Raw genomic sequence first — 17276 nt, forward strand, 5'->3', positions numbered from 1 at the left:
GAGAATGTAACTCCTTCCCTGTGCTGATAAGCTGGCTGGGAATCAGGGCGCGTGGGGCTCGGGGCCCACAGCACGTGGTTTGAGGAATGAAACAAAAGTTGAAAATGCTTTAGTAAGGTACCCAAAATATCTCCTTTTCTTTCTTTTTAAGCTGCAAAAAGCTTTTTTGTTTCCGTTTGGTCCGATGCATGGGAGAGGGCTCCAGGATGGTTAAAAGGATGCTTGGTGGTTTCAGGGAGTGGCTCAGGCAAAAGACAGCAGGGGGATGAATGCAGAGGGGTCGCTCAAAGCTTCAGCTTCAAAAGCTCCTAGTGGTGCTTGAGGGTGAGCCTTCTGAAGAGATACTTCCCCCGCCCAGCCTGGGGGCCAGCCAGCCTGGGCAGTTAGTGAGGTGGTCACCCATCTGCTTGGTGAGTTTCACCTCATCCAGGAGGCGGTTCTCCAGGAAGTCACAGAGATGAGGGTCTGTGCAGGTAAAATGCAGGACATGCAGAGCCAAAGAGCTTCTTTTGGTTTCTTCTCCAAAACCATGGCGGCTTCCATGGCATCCTGAGTTGTGCCCATCATCTTGGGAAAGCTTCATCACCTCCTAGAAGATAACGGCAACTGTATTGGTTTTGATCTTTTTTTTTTTTTTTAATATATTTTATTGATTTTTTACAGAGAGGAAGGGAGAGGGATAGAGAGTTAGAAACATCGATCAGCTGCCTCCTGCACACTCCCTACTGGGGATGTGCCCACAACCAAGGTACATGCCCTTGACCGGAATCGAACCTGGGACCTTTCGTCCACAGGCCGACGCTCTATCCACTGAGCCAAACTGGTTACGGCGAGGTTTTGATCTTTTAAGAGACCCTCGCACCCTAGCCGGTTTGGCTCAATGGCTAGAGCATAGGCCGGAGAATGGAAGGGTCCCGGGTTTGATTCCAGTCAAGAGCATGTACCTTGGTTGCAGGCTCGATCCGATCCCTGGCCTTGGTTGGGGTGTGTGCCAGAGACAACTAATCCATGTGTCTCTTTCACATCGATGTTTCTCTCTCTGTCTCTCCCCCTCCCATTCTGAAAATCAATGGAAAAATATCCTCGGGTGAGGATTAACAAACAAATAAACAAACAAAAACAAAAAAAGAAAGGCCCCAGGTTTGATCCTGGTCGAGGCCATGTACCTGAGCTACACAAGGCTTCATTCCGTGTAGGAGGCCACCAATCGATGTGTCTCTCACATTGATGTTTCTCTCTCTCTGCTTCTCTCCCTCTATTCCTCTCTTTCTAAAAAAAAAAAAAAATCAATGAAAAAATATCCTTGGGTGAGGAACAACGCAAAATTAATTAGTTATTTTTTTAAAAGGTGCCTTTGGCCAACTCACAACTCAAGGAGGAAGTGCCCACCCCTTCCAAAGCCACGCTCATGGTAGAAACAGAAGCCCAGAGAGAGGTAGGTGTGGGAGGCCCTCAGACGCGGTTGACCAGGCAGTTGATGGCAGCCTTTACCTCGGTAGGATAATTCCGACCATGGGAACTCATGGTTGTCCAGCAATACGGCAAAAATGGTGTTGACTGGTCTGGGACGCCGAGGAAGTCTGAGGTGGTTCTGAAGGTGGTGACTAGAAAAGAGGCTGGAGGGTGGTCGGAGGCTGGAAGAGGCATCCCTGGGTCTGTTCCGTCCAAACACTGTTGGAGCAAGACAGACCGGAGGACTGCCAAGGGCTCGGCCTCATTTTCTTTTATAAAATAGAGGGTTTGGGCGCCACTGTTCAGGCCTTCCTCTACTAGGGTTTGTATGGCTTCTTGGAAACTCCGATCTTGCCTTCCACATCTTGTCATACTTTCACCTGAAATAGATCCATGGGTCCCAAGGGCCTGGGTGCACCAGGAAAACAGCGGTGTTGACGGACAGTCGATACTGGACCCTGGGGCAAGGGCTGTAAAGTCATCCCCACGGGACAGGGTGAGTCATGAGAGGAAGCCCCTGTCCTTTCCCCGTCTTCACCTGCTCTCCTCTGCCGCCCTGCCAGTTTCTGCCCAGCATGCTACAACTCAGAATAAAGTTCTCTTTGTTACTCAGGTAGCTGGGGCTCAGGTAACCAGGCAGACATCCTATCTCAATGGGCTCTTCTGTGGCAGCGCAGGAGCAGTATCAGGAAGCCAACTTGACCTTGGGAGACCTCTGAGGTCCCGGGACCTACCAGCAAGAAGGGCAGTGCATGAGTTTCCTGTGACTGCTGTAGCAACGCACCACAAGCTGGGTGCCTCAAAACAACAGAAATTTATTCTTTCCCGGCTCTGGGAGCCAGAAGTACAAAATCGGGGCTGTGCTCCCTACCAAGGCTCTAGGGGAGGGTCCTTCCTCGCCCCGTTCAGCTTCTGGTGGCTCCTGGCCTTCCTTGGCTTGTGGCTAAATCACTCTAGCCTTGCCCTAAATGGTTTGGCTCAGTGGATAGAGTACTGGCCTGCGGACTGAAGGGTCCCCGGTTCAATTCTGGTCAAGGGCATGTACCTTGGTTGTGGGCACATCCCCAGGAGCGGGTGTGCAGGAGGCAGCTGATCGATGTTTCTAACTCTCTCTCTCCCTTCGTCCCTGTAAAAAAATCAGTAAAAAAGTATTTTTAAAAAATAAAAAGAAATCACTCTAGCCTCTGCCTCCATTTTCACATGGCCTTCTCCCCTGTGTCTGTGTCTCAAATCTCCCTCTGTTTTTTCTTTTTTTTTTCTTCTAAGACACCTGTTATGGGATAGGGGGCCCACCCTAAGTCCAGAATGATCTCATCTTGAGATTCTTAACCTAATTACACGTGCAAAGACCCTTTTTCAAATAAGGCGATACTCGGGTCCCAGGGTGTAGGGCCGCCCAATCCATAGAGGCCGTGTCCTTTTCCCTTTGGGGCTGGCCCGTCTCCTGAGCTGTCTCCCCACTTCCCTTACTGGGTTTTAGGCTCTGTCCCTTGCTGACCTGGAGCTTTGGGTGCCCATGAGTCCCCAGGCAAGAACCTAAGGTACTAGCCCCTTGACGAAGCTCTCACTGGTACAGGAAGGAAATAGAGTGATGGTCTTTCCCCTTTGCTGGATTGTGGCCGAGTTCTCACTCCTGCTGGCCTGCTGCTTCCTCCACCCCCTAGCCCAGTGGTTCTCAACCTTGGCTGCACATTAGAATCACCTGGGAATCTTTTTTTAAAATCCTGATTTCTGGGCCTCACCCTCCAGAAGTTCTGTTTCTTTGTTACTAATGTTGTGGCCTCACCCCATAACAAAGACACAGAAATCAGGATTTTTTAAAAGATTCCCAGGTGATTCTAGCGTGCAGCCAGGGTTGAGAACCACTGCTCTATAGGTCCCGTCCTCTTCCTCTCCTCTCAGCTAAGGATCAGGCAGTAAACAGGGAGGACAAGACCATGTGTATCTTTCCAGAAGGCAACTTTGAGGAGGGGGCAACCCCACCCTCAAAACTCCAGCTGGATAACTGCTGCTGGTTGAAAGCTGACAATTACAACTGATAATAAAGTCAAATCAATCCATGGAGTCTGCCTAGGTTTACAAGTGAAACCCCCATTATGCTCTTGACAAAACATGCTTGTAGTGATCCCCGGAGGCGTATGAGGGGCTGGCAGCCCGGGCAAACGTCTTCGGTGACTCTGGAGGTGAGCAGGGCAGACTTCTCCCTCATTTTACAGCCAGGAGGCAAGGCACCTGAGATTAGGGTAGCTGTGTCTTGTCCAGTGAATCCCTCGGGTGGGGGTGACACCAGGTCTGACCCAGGGTCCAGGAAGCTGCCTGCTGCAGCTGGTGAGCAAACACAGGTGCTCTCTGCATCAGGTACACAGACACGGACGTGGTGCAAGTGAGCCAGGTGGAGGGTGGTTTCAGATCCAGGTGTGACTCTGCAGAGACTTCCCAGCACAGGAAGTGGGGGGAAGGAGAGGATAGCTGACTCTGGGCTGTCCTGCTGTGCTGCCCAGCAGAGAAAAGCACCAGGAGGCCCAGCTAACCCGGCATTCCCCTCTGTGCTGGGCAAGGAGCCTGCTTTGAAGTCAGTTCAGGGTCTGGGGTTGCCTCAGGCTTGTCCTGTTTCACTCACATACACTTAGGCCATGTTTCCTTAGCTTGTCTCCATGTCTGTAAAATTGGGGGCTGTAAAACCAGTGAGAATTCTTTAATATATGTTTATTCCTCACCGGAGGACTTTTTCCCATTGATTTTTAGGGAGAGTGGAAGGGAAGGAAAGGGAGAGAGAAAAACATCGGATGCAAGAGAAACACATTGATTGCCCAGGCCTGATCGAACCTGCAACCCAGGTACATGCCCTTAAAGCGGGAATTTTTTTTTTTTTATAATTTATTGATTTTTTACAGAGAGAAAGGGAGAGAGATAGAGAGTTAGAAACATTGATGAGAGAGAAACATCGACCAGCCGCCTCCTGCACATCTCCTACTGGGGATGTGCCCGCAACCCAGGCACATGCCCTTGACCGGAATCGAACCTGGGACCCCTCAGTCCGCAGGCCGACGCTCTATCCACTGAGCCAAACCGGTTTCGGCCTTAAAGCGGGAATTGAACCCGAGATCCTTCAGTGCGCAGGCCAGCGCTCCGATCACCCAGCCACACTGGCCGGGGCCTGGTGAGAATTCTTATGGGACCTCAAAGTTTGATCCACACCTTTTGGTTCAGGAACCTGGACCTGCTCTTCTACCTATAATACCAGGGCCTCAGGCGCCTCCCCAGAGCAGTATGTGATGCCTTTGGGGTTGTGCAGCCACTAAGCCCACCCCCAGACCACTCCTAGCACCATGGTGGCTATGGTAACACTAATTCTCCATTATCATGGGCCCACGTGTCCTCTCTAAGAGTGAGATAGATGACCTGGCCGGTGTGGCTCAGTTGCTTGGAGTGTCACCCTGTACACTGAAAGGTGGCGGGTTCGATTCCCAATCAGGACACATAATCGGGTTTCAGGTTCAATCCCCAGGTTGGTTGGGGCACATATGGGAAGCAATCGAAGAAGTTTCTCTCTCACATCGATATCTCCCCTTTTTAAAATCAATAAAAAGCATATTCTCAGGTGAGGAAAAATAAAATAAATTGTAAAAAGAGTGAGAGAGAAGATGGGGCTTTGTATTCTGCTGCCCACCAGAGCGTCCCCAGCCCCGCGCCCGCCCAGAGAGAACAAAGACTAGGTCCGGTTCTGTCCCTCCCTGGAGGGGCCGGCGGAGGGCCAGGCCACCTCCGGAGTTTCCTCCCTCTGCGGGGAAGTTCTACCCCACCTCTTTCCAGGCAGAGGCCGATGGGGGTAGGGATTCGAGAGGCAGTGTTAAAGTGCCATTGAAATGCTAGCCTTGGTGGGTGGGAGTCTCCATATCACTGGCATTCCCGCCCCATCTCCGTCCCTGCTTCAGGCTCCAACTTTAACCCTTCAGTTCCCAGATCCAACCAAATCCTGGCGGACCAGGGGACCTAAGAGAGGGGCTGGGGCCTCCTGGCCTCTATCCAAGGAGCCTGAGGGCGGGAAATGCATTCTTGTTTAGGTGCCCTAGGAATCTGTCCTGCCACACCCACCCCCTGCCGGTCTCTCCAGTTCGGCGACAAATTCTCCCCCTTTTACTCTCCCTCTAGGCAAGCGCCTTATCAAAGCGGGGAAGAATGGGCGTGCCCAGGGAGGAAGCTGAAGCGACCAGGCCAGGCTGGAGGTACCTCCCGCAGGGACTGGTTTCTGGAGGTGCGGGTAAAAGTGGGGGTATCTTTATCTTCTGAGCACCCATCTCCCATGTGGCTGGCCAGTCCTTAGCAGTGTGGGGTCTCCCCCTGCTTGAGTGTAGAGATTTTGGGCCAAAGAACTAAGATCTAAAAAAATTAGGGTCCTTTTATTGCCTTCTTGGGGCACTACCATTACCTGGAGTGCGCGGCACCACACAAGGCCCCGTGACAACATTAAGGGTTTGCTTGTTTGTTCGTCTATTTATTTGTTTTTAATATATTTTTATTGATTTCAGAGAGGAAGGGAGAGGGAGAGTGATAGAAACATCAGTGATGAGAGAGAGCCATTGATTGGCTGCCTCCTGCCCGCCCCCTACTGGGGACCAAGCCTGCAACCAGTGCACTTGGCTCTTGACTGGAAAGAACCTGGGACCCTTCAGTCTGCAGGCCGACGCTCTATCCATTGAGCCACACCAGCCCGGGGGACGTTAAGGATTTAGAGCTGCCTGTGGAACTGGTGTGCCCTGGAAGCAAGGCTGACCAAATGTCCCTGTTTCCCCAGGACGCAGCACTCAATGCTCAAAAAAGAATGTCCCAGGCAAATCAGGATGAGTTGGGCACCTTATGGCCAAGGCAGGAGGCAGACTTGCTCTGGGCGTGGGGACCACAAAGACCCTGTGCTGGCTGCCCAGGATGGGAGGCCTTGTGGGCAGGTCAGTGGGCCCTTCCAGAGACCCCTGCTTGCTGAGTCTGCCTGACACCTGCCCAAACCTGTGGGGCTGGATTCCTGGCAGCCCTGCAGACACCCTAGAGCAGTGGTTCTCAACCTTCCTAATGCCGCAACCCTTTAACACAGCTCCTCATGTTGTGGTGACCCCCAATTTCATTGTTACAAATTGAACATAATTAAAGCACAGTGATTCATCACAAAAACAATATGTAATTATATATGTGTTTTCAGATGGTCTTAGGCGACCCCTGTGAAAGGGTCGTTCGACCCCCAAAGGGGTCGCGACCCACAGGTTGAGAACCGCTGCCCTAGAGAGAGCCTACTGAAAGCTTGCTTTTATTTGCCTTTCTTCTCAGACACCCCCTCTCCCCATGCAATGTGAGGCCTGGGAAACTGGAGGAGCTGGACAAACCCACCCCAAGATTCCCTGTGTCCATCACTGTCTGCTGTCGTCAGCACCCCCTCCCAGTTCTCAGACATCCAGAGTCAGCCCCTCTTACTGGACAGCACTTCCCCACGGCCCTATGGGGTGGTACCAAACAGGTACCAGGGGTAGAGGAAGCCCAACCACAGCAGCTCGCTCACTTGCAGACCCACCAATTAGCTCTAGCCTCAGTCTCCTCATTTTAGGGGTTCTTAAGCTTTTTTGGGTCAACCATCGCTTTGCAAATCTGATGAAAGTATAAACCTCTCTTAAACTATCCTAAAGAGCAATGCACCAATCTGAAATTAGAATCATAGCCCTGGCCGGGTGGCTCAGTTGGTTGGAGCACCGTCCAGATGGGCCAGGGTTTTGGGTTTGATATCTAGTCAGACCACATACAGGAGTTGCTAATGATGGGTGAATGGGTGGGACAGTGGTAGATGTTTCTCTCTCTCTCTTCCTGTCTCTAAAATCAATTTTAAAATCACAGTCTTCAAATCAACAAACGACAAGTGCTGGAGAGGATGTGGAGAAAAAGGAACACTTGTGCACTGCTGGTGGGAATGCAGACTGGTGCAGCCACTATGGAAGACAGTATGGAGTTTCCTCAAAAAACTGAAAATGGAACTCCCATTTGACCCTGTGATCCCACTTCTAGGAATATATCCCAAGAAACCAGAAACACCAATCAGAAAGGATATATGCACCCCTATGTTCATAGCAGCACGATTCACCATAGCTAAGATCTGGAAACAGCCTAAGTGCCCATCAGTAGATGAATGGATTAGAAAACCGTGGTACATCTACACAATGGAATACTATGCTGCTCTAAAAAGGAAGGAACTCTTACCATTTGCAACGTCATGGATGGAACTGGAGAGCATTATGCTAAGTGAAATAAGCCAGTCAATGAAGGAAAAATACCACATGATCTCACTCATTCATGGATAATAGAGACCATTATAAACTTTTGAACAATAATAGATACAGAGGCAGAGCTGCCTCAAACAGATTGTCAAACTGCAGCGGGAAGGCCGGGGAGGGTTGGGGGGCAGGAGGTAGGGGGGTAAGAGATCAACTAAAGGACTTGTATGCATGCATATAAGCATAACCAATGGACATAACACACTGGGGGATAGGGGAGGCTAGGGGACTGTCTAGGGCGGGGGGATAAAATGGACACATATGTAATACCCTTTGTAATACTTTAAGCAATAAAAAATAAATAAATAAATAAATATAAAGTGAAGATTAAATAATAATAATAAAAAATCACAGTCTTGGCATCGTTGTCAAAAATCAATTGTACATCAATATTTTGGTTTCTTTGTGGACATATAATGGTACCCTTTGTGCTACAGAGCTGGCCTCATGACTTCCATAAAATCTAGAAAGACAATATACACAGCTTTTGACTGGTTAGTTCTTCATGTCATCAATCTCGATAACACATTATGAGAGCTACTAATATAAAAATCATTTGACCGTGCTTAAAGAAATACTAACAGCCCTAGCCGGTTTGGCTCAGTGGATAGAGTGTCAGCCTGCGAACTGAAGGGTCCCGGGTTTGATTCCGGTCTAGGGCACATGCCCAGGTTGTGGGCTCCATCCCCAGTAGGGGGCATGCAGGAGCCAGCCAATCAATGATTCTCTTTCATCATTGATGTTTCACTCCCTCTCCCTTCCTCTCTGAAATCATTAAAAATATATATATAAAAAAGAAATACTAAAATATGATACTTGTAGGTAAAGAGCTATAATTTTTGTCTTTCCTTTGCCAGCAGAAATAGCAGGTTGAGCTATTGTGTATTGTGTGTGTGTGTGTGTGTATTTACCTCCAGCCTGGCTGGTGTGGCTCAGTGATTGATTGTCGACCCATGAACCAGGAGGTCACGGTTTGATTCCCCGTCAGGGGTTGTGGGCTGGATCCCCAGTAGGGGGCATGCAGGAGGCAGCCGGTCAATGATTCACATCATTGATATTTCTATTAGAGCGTCTTTCTTGAGGATGATGAGGCAGGGTTCAAAGAAACCCAAGTCACTTGGGCCTAACCCCTGTTGCCTTTCTTTGCGGTATCTCACCCAGAGTGATCACTCACTTCCCAGGGGCATGGGAGGGGTCCTGAGCGTCAACTCCACCCGGTGCTCTGTCCCTGCCCCTCTCCTTTCACTCCAGGCCCTGAGTGCTCCTCCCCCACGCCCACAACGGGCTCTTTATCCCCGGGCCTCTAGAGACTGCAGCCTGGCCCTCGGTTTCAGTGGAGGGGGTGGAGAGGGCATACCTGGGCTGAGGTAGAAGCGAGGGGGTGGTTTTCTAGGCCGTTGCCTGGACGATGCCACCTGAGCTGGGCGCCAGGCACCTGTCGCCTAGGAAACGGTGCGGGCGGGGCCCCTCCCCCGGGAGCCGCCAGGGCCCTGGGCTGAGACCGGAGGCAGATCGAATTCCGGAGAGTCCTAGCGCTGGGTTGGGGCGGGTGGGGGTTCTCGATACTGGAAAAGCTGGGGTACCCTTGCATCATCATGAAATGAACCAGCCCGGAAGAGCGAAGGCGGCGAGGGAGGGGTGGCTGGGGGTGGAGGAGGCTCAGGAGGCGGGCTGAGCCCCCAACTCTCCCACTTCTTTGTCCTGAGCCAACTGTTACCTTGTGAGCTGCACTTCTTCTCCCTGAGACTCACCATTTCTTTCTTTCTTTCTTTTTCCTCTTTTTTTTGAGAGAGAGAGGATGGGAGAGAGATCTGTGTTCCACTCATTATGCATTCATTGGTTGATTCTCGCATGTACCCTGACCCGGGATGGAACTCCAAGCCTTGGCATACGTGGAGGACACTCTAACGAAATGAGCTACCAGGCCAGGCCTCACCATTCCTTTGTGTCTGGGTTCCCACAGGCATGGATGTTCTTCTTTCCTCCCGTTTCTTCCAGGTCATGGTGTGTGCTCTTTCCCCATCCCCGACACTCTGGGTCCCCCCCTTGCCCCGCCCCCGCCTCCTCCCACAGCACCAGTCTCCCAGCCTTGGTCTGGTGGCTCCTCCCCTGCCTCGGCCTTAAAACCCCATGTCTGTGGCCAGGAGCGCAGTCCTCAGGTGCCCCGGGCAAGGCTGCACTGCTCCTCGCGATCCTGCGCCAGCCAGAGGGATGAGGCTCTCCCCAGCCTGAAGGTGGGTCACAGGGTAGGTTCTGCGTAGCTGGTCAGACAGGCGGTGGTAGGAACGTGTCTGCAGAGTGGCAGGAGAAGAAGCAGCCACCAGGCACCTCAAGGGGACACCAGCCATTCAACTGAGCAGGACTGTGCGATTGTTTGTTGGGGACCAGGGACACACCTGCCAGGGGCACAGAGCGAGGAGGTGCCTTGCAAGAGGCTCACAAATGTGAGGACTGTCTTGGCTTGAGGACACTGACCGCCCACTCCTGGCAGGCACCAAGACCCTGCTTGGCAGCGTCGGACGCCGCACTCCTCAGTTAGCCAGGCCACCGAGAGCGGAGAAGACCTAACTGAGGGGACAGATGGCTTCAGCTGGCCTCGAACTCCTAGGCATGACCCTGGCTGTGCTGGGCTGGCTGGGGACCCTGGTGTCCTGCGCCCTGCCCCTGTGGAAGGTGACCGCCTTCATCGGCAACAGCATTGTGGTGGCCCAGGTGATGTGGGAGGGGCTGTGGATGTCCTGCGTGGTGCAGAGCACAGGCCAGCTGCAGTGCAAGGTGTACGACTCGATGCTGGCGCTGCCCCAGGACCTGCAGGCCGCCCGAGCCCTCTGTGTCATCGCCCTCCTGCTCTCCCTGCTGGGTCTGCTGGTGGCCATCACGGGAGCCCAGTGCACCACCTGTGTGGAGGACGAAGTTGCAAAAGCCCGAATTGTGCTCACCGCGGGGGTCATCCTCGTCCTCTCAGGCATCCTGGTTCTCATCCCCATCTGCTGGACGGCCCACGCCATCATCCAGGACTTCTACAATCCCCTGGTGGCTGAGGCCCTCAAGCGGGAGCTGGGGGCCTCCCTTTACCTGGGCTGGGCAGCAGCTGCCCTGCTCATGCTGGGCGGGGGCCTCCTCTGCTGCACATGCCCCCCGCCCCAGATCGACCGGCCCAGAGGACCCAGGCTGGGCTACTCCATCCCCTCCCGCTCTGGCACCTCTGGAATGGACAAGAGGGACTATGTGTGAAGTGTCTCCAGAAGCCCACTGCTCAGAGCCTTGACTTTGCGCTGGATGCCCTCTCCAACCCCTGCCTTCTACCCTCCACCCCTTCCCCACATGAAACCTACTTTCTAGGAGTTCCAGCCAGGTTTGGCTGCTGGGCTAGTCTCAGATGGCTTGGCTGAGCCCAGATCCTCCTCCATGGGGTCCCCACCTCCTGGCCACCCAACTCCCCCAACCAGTTGCTGTCTTCTGCTTCCTGGACCTACGTTGGCTCTCCTCCTCTTCCTGAGGCCTCCCCTGCCCCTGGAACTGGGGCCTCCCCCAAAGGGCCGTACTCCTTGGCTCAAACAAGGAGAGGATTATGCTCTGCTGGCCCTGGAGCCGGTCCCCTCCAGTCTGGCCACCACCTTCATTCAGAGACCCAGGCCAGTCCCTCTGGGAGAAGCCAATCTCCTCCAGGCCAGAAGGGCCCAACCCACTCCCTGCCCCCACCCGTTCCCAGAATAAAGAGTATTTGTACCTCTGCTGCCTTGACCTGTGATTGGGCAGGGAAGACCAGGTGGCCGGGCTGTCAGGCCAAGGTCTGCTCCAGGTCCTGCTGAGCGGGTAACCTCACTCAGGCCGTGCGAGGCAGGTGAGCAACAGAGGTGAGTCGCTCATGTTCACCTTATTCCAGGCTGGATCTCAACAGCCTCCCAGCAACTCCAATGGCAAGTGACAAAACAAAACACTCTTTATTTAGTAAAAACTAGTGGGTGGGTGCGCCATGGCAGAAGTGTGCAGGGCCTGCAGATGAGAGGGTCAGGGGTCTACAGCATGGTTGGGAAGCAACTCTGAGACAAGCATGGAAGAGCCAGAGGTCAGAATCCTTGGAGGTAAGTGGTTCTGGGTAACGTATCACCTGTTCTTCTCAAGGGTACTGAGGCTCGAGCTCTGGGTCACAGAGGCCTGACCAAGAAGGCGGGGCTCATCCCTGCAAGCCCTGCCCCACCAGCGCAGGAATTCTTGGGGACAGACTGTCAAAGCACCTGGCTGTCACAGGGTACCTGGCCAGCAAACAGCCTTCACCAGGGGTCACAGCTCCGGGCTGGCCTCCAAGGCGGGAATGTCCAAGGTGGAGAAAGATGGAGAAACTGAAGTGTTGCCTCCTTGGTCTCATCATCCAAAGTGAGAAATGCCAGCAGCAGAGCCCAGGTGAGACTGAATTTCTTCTTGGTTTGGTGTTTAACAAATGGCTTAAAAGAAAAATACCCCCTTGCCCAATTAAAAGGAAAAACCAGATAAAAGCAACCCAGAAACTGTCGTGCGTTCTGATGACTCCAGCTCAGGGGTTAAGCTCCATGGTCAAGGGAGCCCCGGTCCTCCTACCCATCAGACGTAATTCTTGGTGGGGTATTCAGAGGGCCCCTGAGAGATGGCTCGTGGGGCAGATGCTGAGTATCGGGCCAGGTAATGGCTGGAGCCCCGGGACCCCCCAGAGGGGCAGGTGTAGCACAGAAGCCCCCCACCCAGCAACAAAAGACCAGAAGCCGCCCAGCCCAGGTAGAGGGAGGCCCCCAGCTCCCGCTTTTGGGGCTCTGCCACGAGGGGGTTGTAGAAGTCCTGGATGATGGCGTGGGCCGTCCAGCAGATGGGGATCAGGGTCAGGACCCCTGAGATGACAAAGATGATCCCAGAGGTGAGCACCAGACGGGCCTTGGAGTCCTTGTCCTCCACACAGGTGGTACACTTGGCCCCACCGAGGTAGATCAGCAGACCCAGCAGGGTGATGAGGAGGGTGATGATGCAGAGGGCTCGGGCGGCCTGCAGGTCCTGGGGCAGCGCCAGCATCGAGTCGTACACCTTGCACTGCATCTGGCCTGTGCTCTGCACCACGCAGGACATCCACAGCCCCTCCCACATCACCTGGGCCACCACAATGCTGTTGCCGATGAAGGCGGTCACCTTCCACAGGGGCAGGGCGCAGGACACTAGAGCATTCACCCAGCCCAGCAACGTCAGGACGATCCCCAGGATTTGCAGACCAGCAGAGGCCATGATGAGGTTGAGGTTGAGAGGAGCTGCCCTGGGGACAGAGCAGAGTAATATTAAGACCAGCTGGCCAAGGTCCCTCACCTCCAACGAGTGCTAATCCCCATGGCCGATGCCATGGCCACACAGAACACCAGGAGTATAAACCTTGGGAGTTGGGGTGCCATGTCTTGCCCAGAGCCTCATTTTCTCATGGGCAAAATGAGCATGAATGCCTTAGCATATATTTCTTTCCCCCTAGTTATGTGACAGTCTGTTTTGAGTACAAAGGGAAGATAATATAAAGCCTAAGCCAGCGCTAGTCCCTGGCCTCAGCCACTATGGGTACATTTGATCAAACAGCAAAGTGACAAAAGAAGATGGAGTGACAGCGAAGTTTGCAGGTGTTTCCACAGAGCGCACAGATGGGAGGTTGGCTCTAGCTATTGAGTTTCAATCTCAAAGCCATCAAGATTAGCGATCCAACCTCCTTCCCACCACCCAACGGGAGAGTCCAGACCCCTCACCCCAACATGGTTCGGTTCCTCAGGCAGGTGGCTACCAGTTTGATCTTAAAGATCTTCTGTGCTGTGTGGCCCACCATCCCCACCTGGCCTGCCCCAGCACAGCCTCCTTCCCTAAGGCCACTGGCTGTCTCCCTGGGTCCCACTCTCCTGCCCTCCCTTTGGGGCCCTAGAGCATACTGCCAAGGTCGGGGACATTTTTCTTGTGTATTCTTTCCCATAATGCCATCCTCTCAAGACACAACTTCTCGAAAAGGAGCTGAAATCCTTGGGGTCTATCCAGTGAACCAGCTCCTCTACAGCAGCCCCTCCGCCTGTCTCCCCTCACATCTCATTTCATGTTGGAGGACTCCATCCAGATCAGTTCTGTGTAGGTGTTTGTTACGGCTCTCCATTGCCCAAAGGTTCCGGGCCACGGCCTGGACCTAAAGCTAGCACCAGCCCAGCAGTGTGACCAGAGAGCAGACTCTCCACTCACTTTTATTTGCACCCGCTAGGCGGGAGCTGAAGACCTGGGCGGGGGAGGCCGGATGGGGTGGGCCAGCCCTCCTCCATCCCAGTCCCGGGTCTACCCCTCCAGACCTCTGGCCGAGGTAAAGCCGCGGCCCCTCCAGCCTAGGCACCTCGCGCTTCTCCCCTGCCCTCCACTCCGTCCCCTTCCCACATACTATCGGCTCGATTCTGTCCGAGGACGCTCCTTACCGCTCCCGATCCCCCCTTCGGAGTCCCGCCCACAAGCGGGTGTCCTCAGTCCCCCATCTTCCCGGGGGCAGCGCGCGCGCGGGCCTAGGGTCGGCTCCCGCAGGTGAGGGGGAGGGGCGACCGGCCCAGCGCGCATGCAGGTGGGGGAGGGGCGCCCGGGTGTCGGGGCCTTTGTCCCAGGGGAAGAGAGGAGGGGCGTTTAGCCAGTTCGAGCCGCCAAAGGACCCGATCTGCCCCGGCCGGGGACTCGGCAGAAGATCAGCCCAGTTCTCCATGCTGCCCGCACCCTGCACCCCGTTCCTCGAGGCACCCATCTCCTCCCCAGCACGCGCACTGCCCCGAGGCTCACCTGAGCAGGTGGGGCTCTGCCGAGATCCGAAAGAGCCGCGAGTGCGGGGACGGGGCGGAGCGGGGGTCTTAAAGAGGCAGTGACGTCACCGGACCACCGCCCCGGGGAGGGGCAGAGACCACTGCGTCCCGCGGATTCCGACTTGGTCGGTCCTGGGCGCTTGAGACGCGCTGCAGCGCCCGCATCTGGCCGGGGTGTGGGGACATCAGCGACTGACGGGGGCCCGCAGTGAGTCAGGGCGCAGGCCGGGGAGCCAAACGGACCTCGGGCCTCGGCTCCTCCACCTTCCCGAGCCTCAGTTTCACACTCTGCAAAATGGAGACAAGCCCACACTTTACTAGGTGACTGTGTCCTAAGGTAAACATCAGAGGACACACCGTCATTTTTATGCTGCCCTCCGCGCCGGGAGGGATGGTTTCATGTCTGCCCTCCGCCTCCTCCCCCGACACGCACACACCTCCCGGACCTGGGCCCCGAGGGCAGCCCGGACTGTCCCGGCGAGGTGCCCGCAGCCCGCGCGTGCAGGCGGGGTTAGAGCTACGGGCTGAATTAGCGGGCCGGGCGGGGCGGGGCCCGGGGGCGGGCCGCTGGGCCGGAGGCGTGGGGTCCGCCCCGGAAGGCGGGGGCGGGGACCCGGCTGAGGTTGTCTGTCCGGGAGACTAGCGGCGGGCTCAGACCGTAGCGGTCGCGGGACGCGCACGATGGCTCTGGCCCTGCTGCGCCCTCTGCCGCGGCTGCTGGTGCTGGGGCTCGGGCTGGCGCTGCTGTGCGCGGCGGCCGGGGAGCCGGTGTCAGGTACGCCGGGCGCCGAGCAGGGGCTGGGCGGGAGGCGGGAGGGCGTGAGGACCGGGGAACCCCGGACTGGGATGCGGGAGCCGGTTTGGGGGAGCTAGAGGAGGGGGCAGAACTGGGGGGTGCATGGGATCGGGGGTCAGGTAGTTCCCAGACACCGCGCTCCCTGGCCAGGGGAGGTCCCGTCTCGCTCCGAGCTTCCTTCCCAGTCCCGGCCTCAGTTTCCTGCCGGTCCCACTCGGACTCGGAAATGGAGAAAGTTTGAAGGCGGGATGTCTCATCCGGTGAGGGGGCAGGCCCCCAGCCTGGTCAGTACCGGGCCTGCCCAGCCCCAGGGACCGGAGTCGGGGTGGGGTGTCGAGAGGCACGGGGGTCTGTGTCCCCCATACCATGTGGGGTGCTCCCTTCCATCCGGTGACTTCAGTGCCCAGCTATGCGGGGGGGGGGGGGGGGGGGAGGGACCGGGGTCGGGCCCGGTGCCCAGGAATGAGTCACTCGCCGGCGGCGGCGGCGGTGAGGAGGGACCTGACCCCCCCAGCCTCCTGCCCGCCGGCTCCCCCACCCCGCGCTGCCGTATCCCGGTCCGGCGGTGCGGTCACCTGTGAGGAATGCGCGAAGAGGGCGCCGGTGACTCACGTTATACGAGCCGCCGACCCAGACCTCGGCCCCCAGAATAGCCGCGCCCCGCCCCCAGCCTCTGATCCCCTTCCCCAGGCACCACTCCCTGCTCCCGCGGCAGCTCCTGGAGCGAGGACCTCGACAAGTGCATGAACTGCGAGTCATGTCCAGCCCTACCGCACAGCGACTTCTGCCGGGGATGTGAGTGGGGGCGGGGCCAGAGGCGAGCGGACCCCAGCATAGGGGAGTTGCTGGGGTAGAGAGGGGAGCAGGTGGCTTTAGATGGGGGGGGGGGGGGGAATTAGGTGAGAGGCGAATGGGGCAGGGGCGCCAATCCGGGTAGGGGAAAGACTTGAGGCTCAGATCTAGGGGGTGGGGCTGGTCCGGAGAGGGGTGAGGTCTGACTTTGAGTCCTGCCTGCAGGTGCTGGGGCTCCTTCAGCCTCCTTTGGGCTGTTGTGGCCCATCTTGGGGGGCGCCTTGAGCCTAGCCCTTGTGCTGGGGCTGCTTTCTGGCTTCCTGGTCTGGAGACGGTGCCGCAGGAGAGAGAAGTTTACCAGTAAGTGTGCCCTGTCCCCCTTGCCCCGCCGTCACTCCTCAGCATGTCCCCAGCTCTTGATGACCCCTCTTCTTATTTTGCAGCCCCCATCGAGGAGACCGGCGGGGAGGGCTGTCCTGGCGCAGCGCTGATCCAGTGAACACGACCTTTCCTGGTCATCAGGAAACTGTGCCCACCCACCATTCATTCATTCATTGTGGAGCCAGCCCCTGCCTCCCAGACAACTAGAGCCATGCTACTCCCATCACAGGGGTGTGCAGGGGGGGGGACGACAGGTGAATCACTTATCTAAGGCCTGGATCCAGGCTTCAGAGGAACCTTCCAAGGTATCTGACTGCGCTGTCTCTGGCTCCGGAACAGAAAAGGAGACCCAGGCTGGCTCACACCAGATGGCTGACACTAGGAACTGCAACATTTGCACAAAGGCCCCCTACCCCCATGGCTTGGGGGTCAGGCTGAAGTGAGGCACAGACAGAACACCAGGTCCCACCCACTCCTATGTGCTGAAATCCCAGCACTGGGGTCTTAGCCTGGGGGGTTAGGGATCTGTTCCTAACACTAGGGGGCTGGCCCTCTAGGGGGGCTGGCCTTGAGACACTGCCCCCACCAACCCTCAAAGGAGGGGAGATATTTATTTTGGGTAGGAAGTTTGGAGGGGCGGGAGAATTTATTAATAAAAGAATCTTTAACTTTAAATGGATTGGAGAGTGGCATGATTCCCCAGCCTGAGCTGGAGGGAGGAGTGAGTCA

General features: G+C 55.8%; 3 protein-coding genes across 3 annotated transcripts; 2 read left to right on the forward strand and 1 right to left on the reverse strand.

Moving 5' to 3' along the window:
* The first annotated feature begins 9917 nt into the window (after nt 1–9917).
* CLDN9 (claudin 9) lies at nt 9918–11497 on the forward strand. Its single transcript, XM_059692868.1, has one exon. The coding sequence runs from the start codon at nt 10344–10346 to the stop codon at nt 10995–10997; it is 654 nt and encodes a 217-aa protein (XP_059548851.1). The 5' UTR covers nt 9918–10343; the 3' UTR covers nt 10998–11497.
* On the reverse strand, nt 11490–15188 carry CLDN6 (claudin 6). The gene is made up of 2 exons (XM_059692867.1): nt 14559–15188; nt 11490–13038 (listed from the first exon to the last, which is right to left on the reverse strand). Exon 2 carries the CDS (start codon nt 13008–13010, stop codon nt 12345–12347), a length of 666 nt encoding a protein of 221 aa, XP_059548850.1. The 5' UTR covers nt 13011–13038; nt 14559–15188; the 3' UTR covers nt 11490–12344.
* Nucleotides 15189–15193: 5 nt separating this feature from the next.
* Nucleotides 15194–17222, forward strand: TNFRSF12A (TNF receptor superfamily member 12A). The gene is made up of 4 exons (XM_059692880.1): nt 15194–15353; nt 16065–16169; nt 16392–16526; nt 16610–17222. The coding sequence occupies exons 1-4, from the start codon at nt 15260–15262 to the stop codon at nt 16663–16665; spliced, it is 390 nt and encodes a 129-aa protein (XP_059548863.1). The 5' UTR covers nt 15194–15259; the 3' UTR covers nt 16666–17222.
* The last annotated feature ends 54 nt before the right edge of the window (nt 17223–17276 follow it).

Source organism: Myotis daubentonii, chromosome 4 (genome assembly GCF_963259705.1).
Source record: "Myotis daubentonii chromosome 4, mMyoDau2.1, whole genome shotgun sequence".
NCBI lineage: Eukaryota > Metazoa > Chordata > Mammalia > Chiroptera > Vespertilionidae > Myotis > Myotis daubentonii.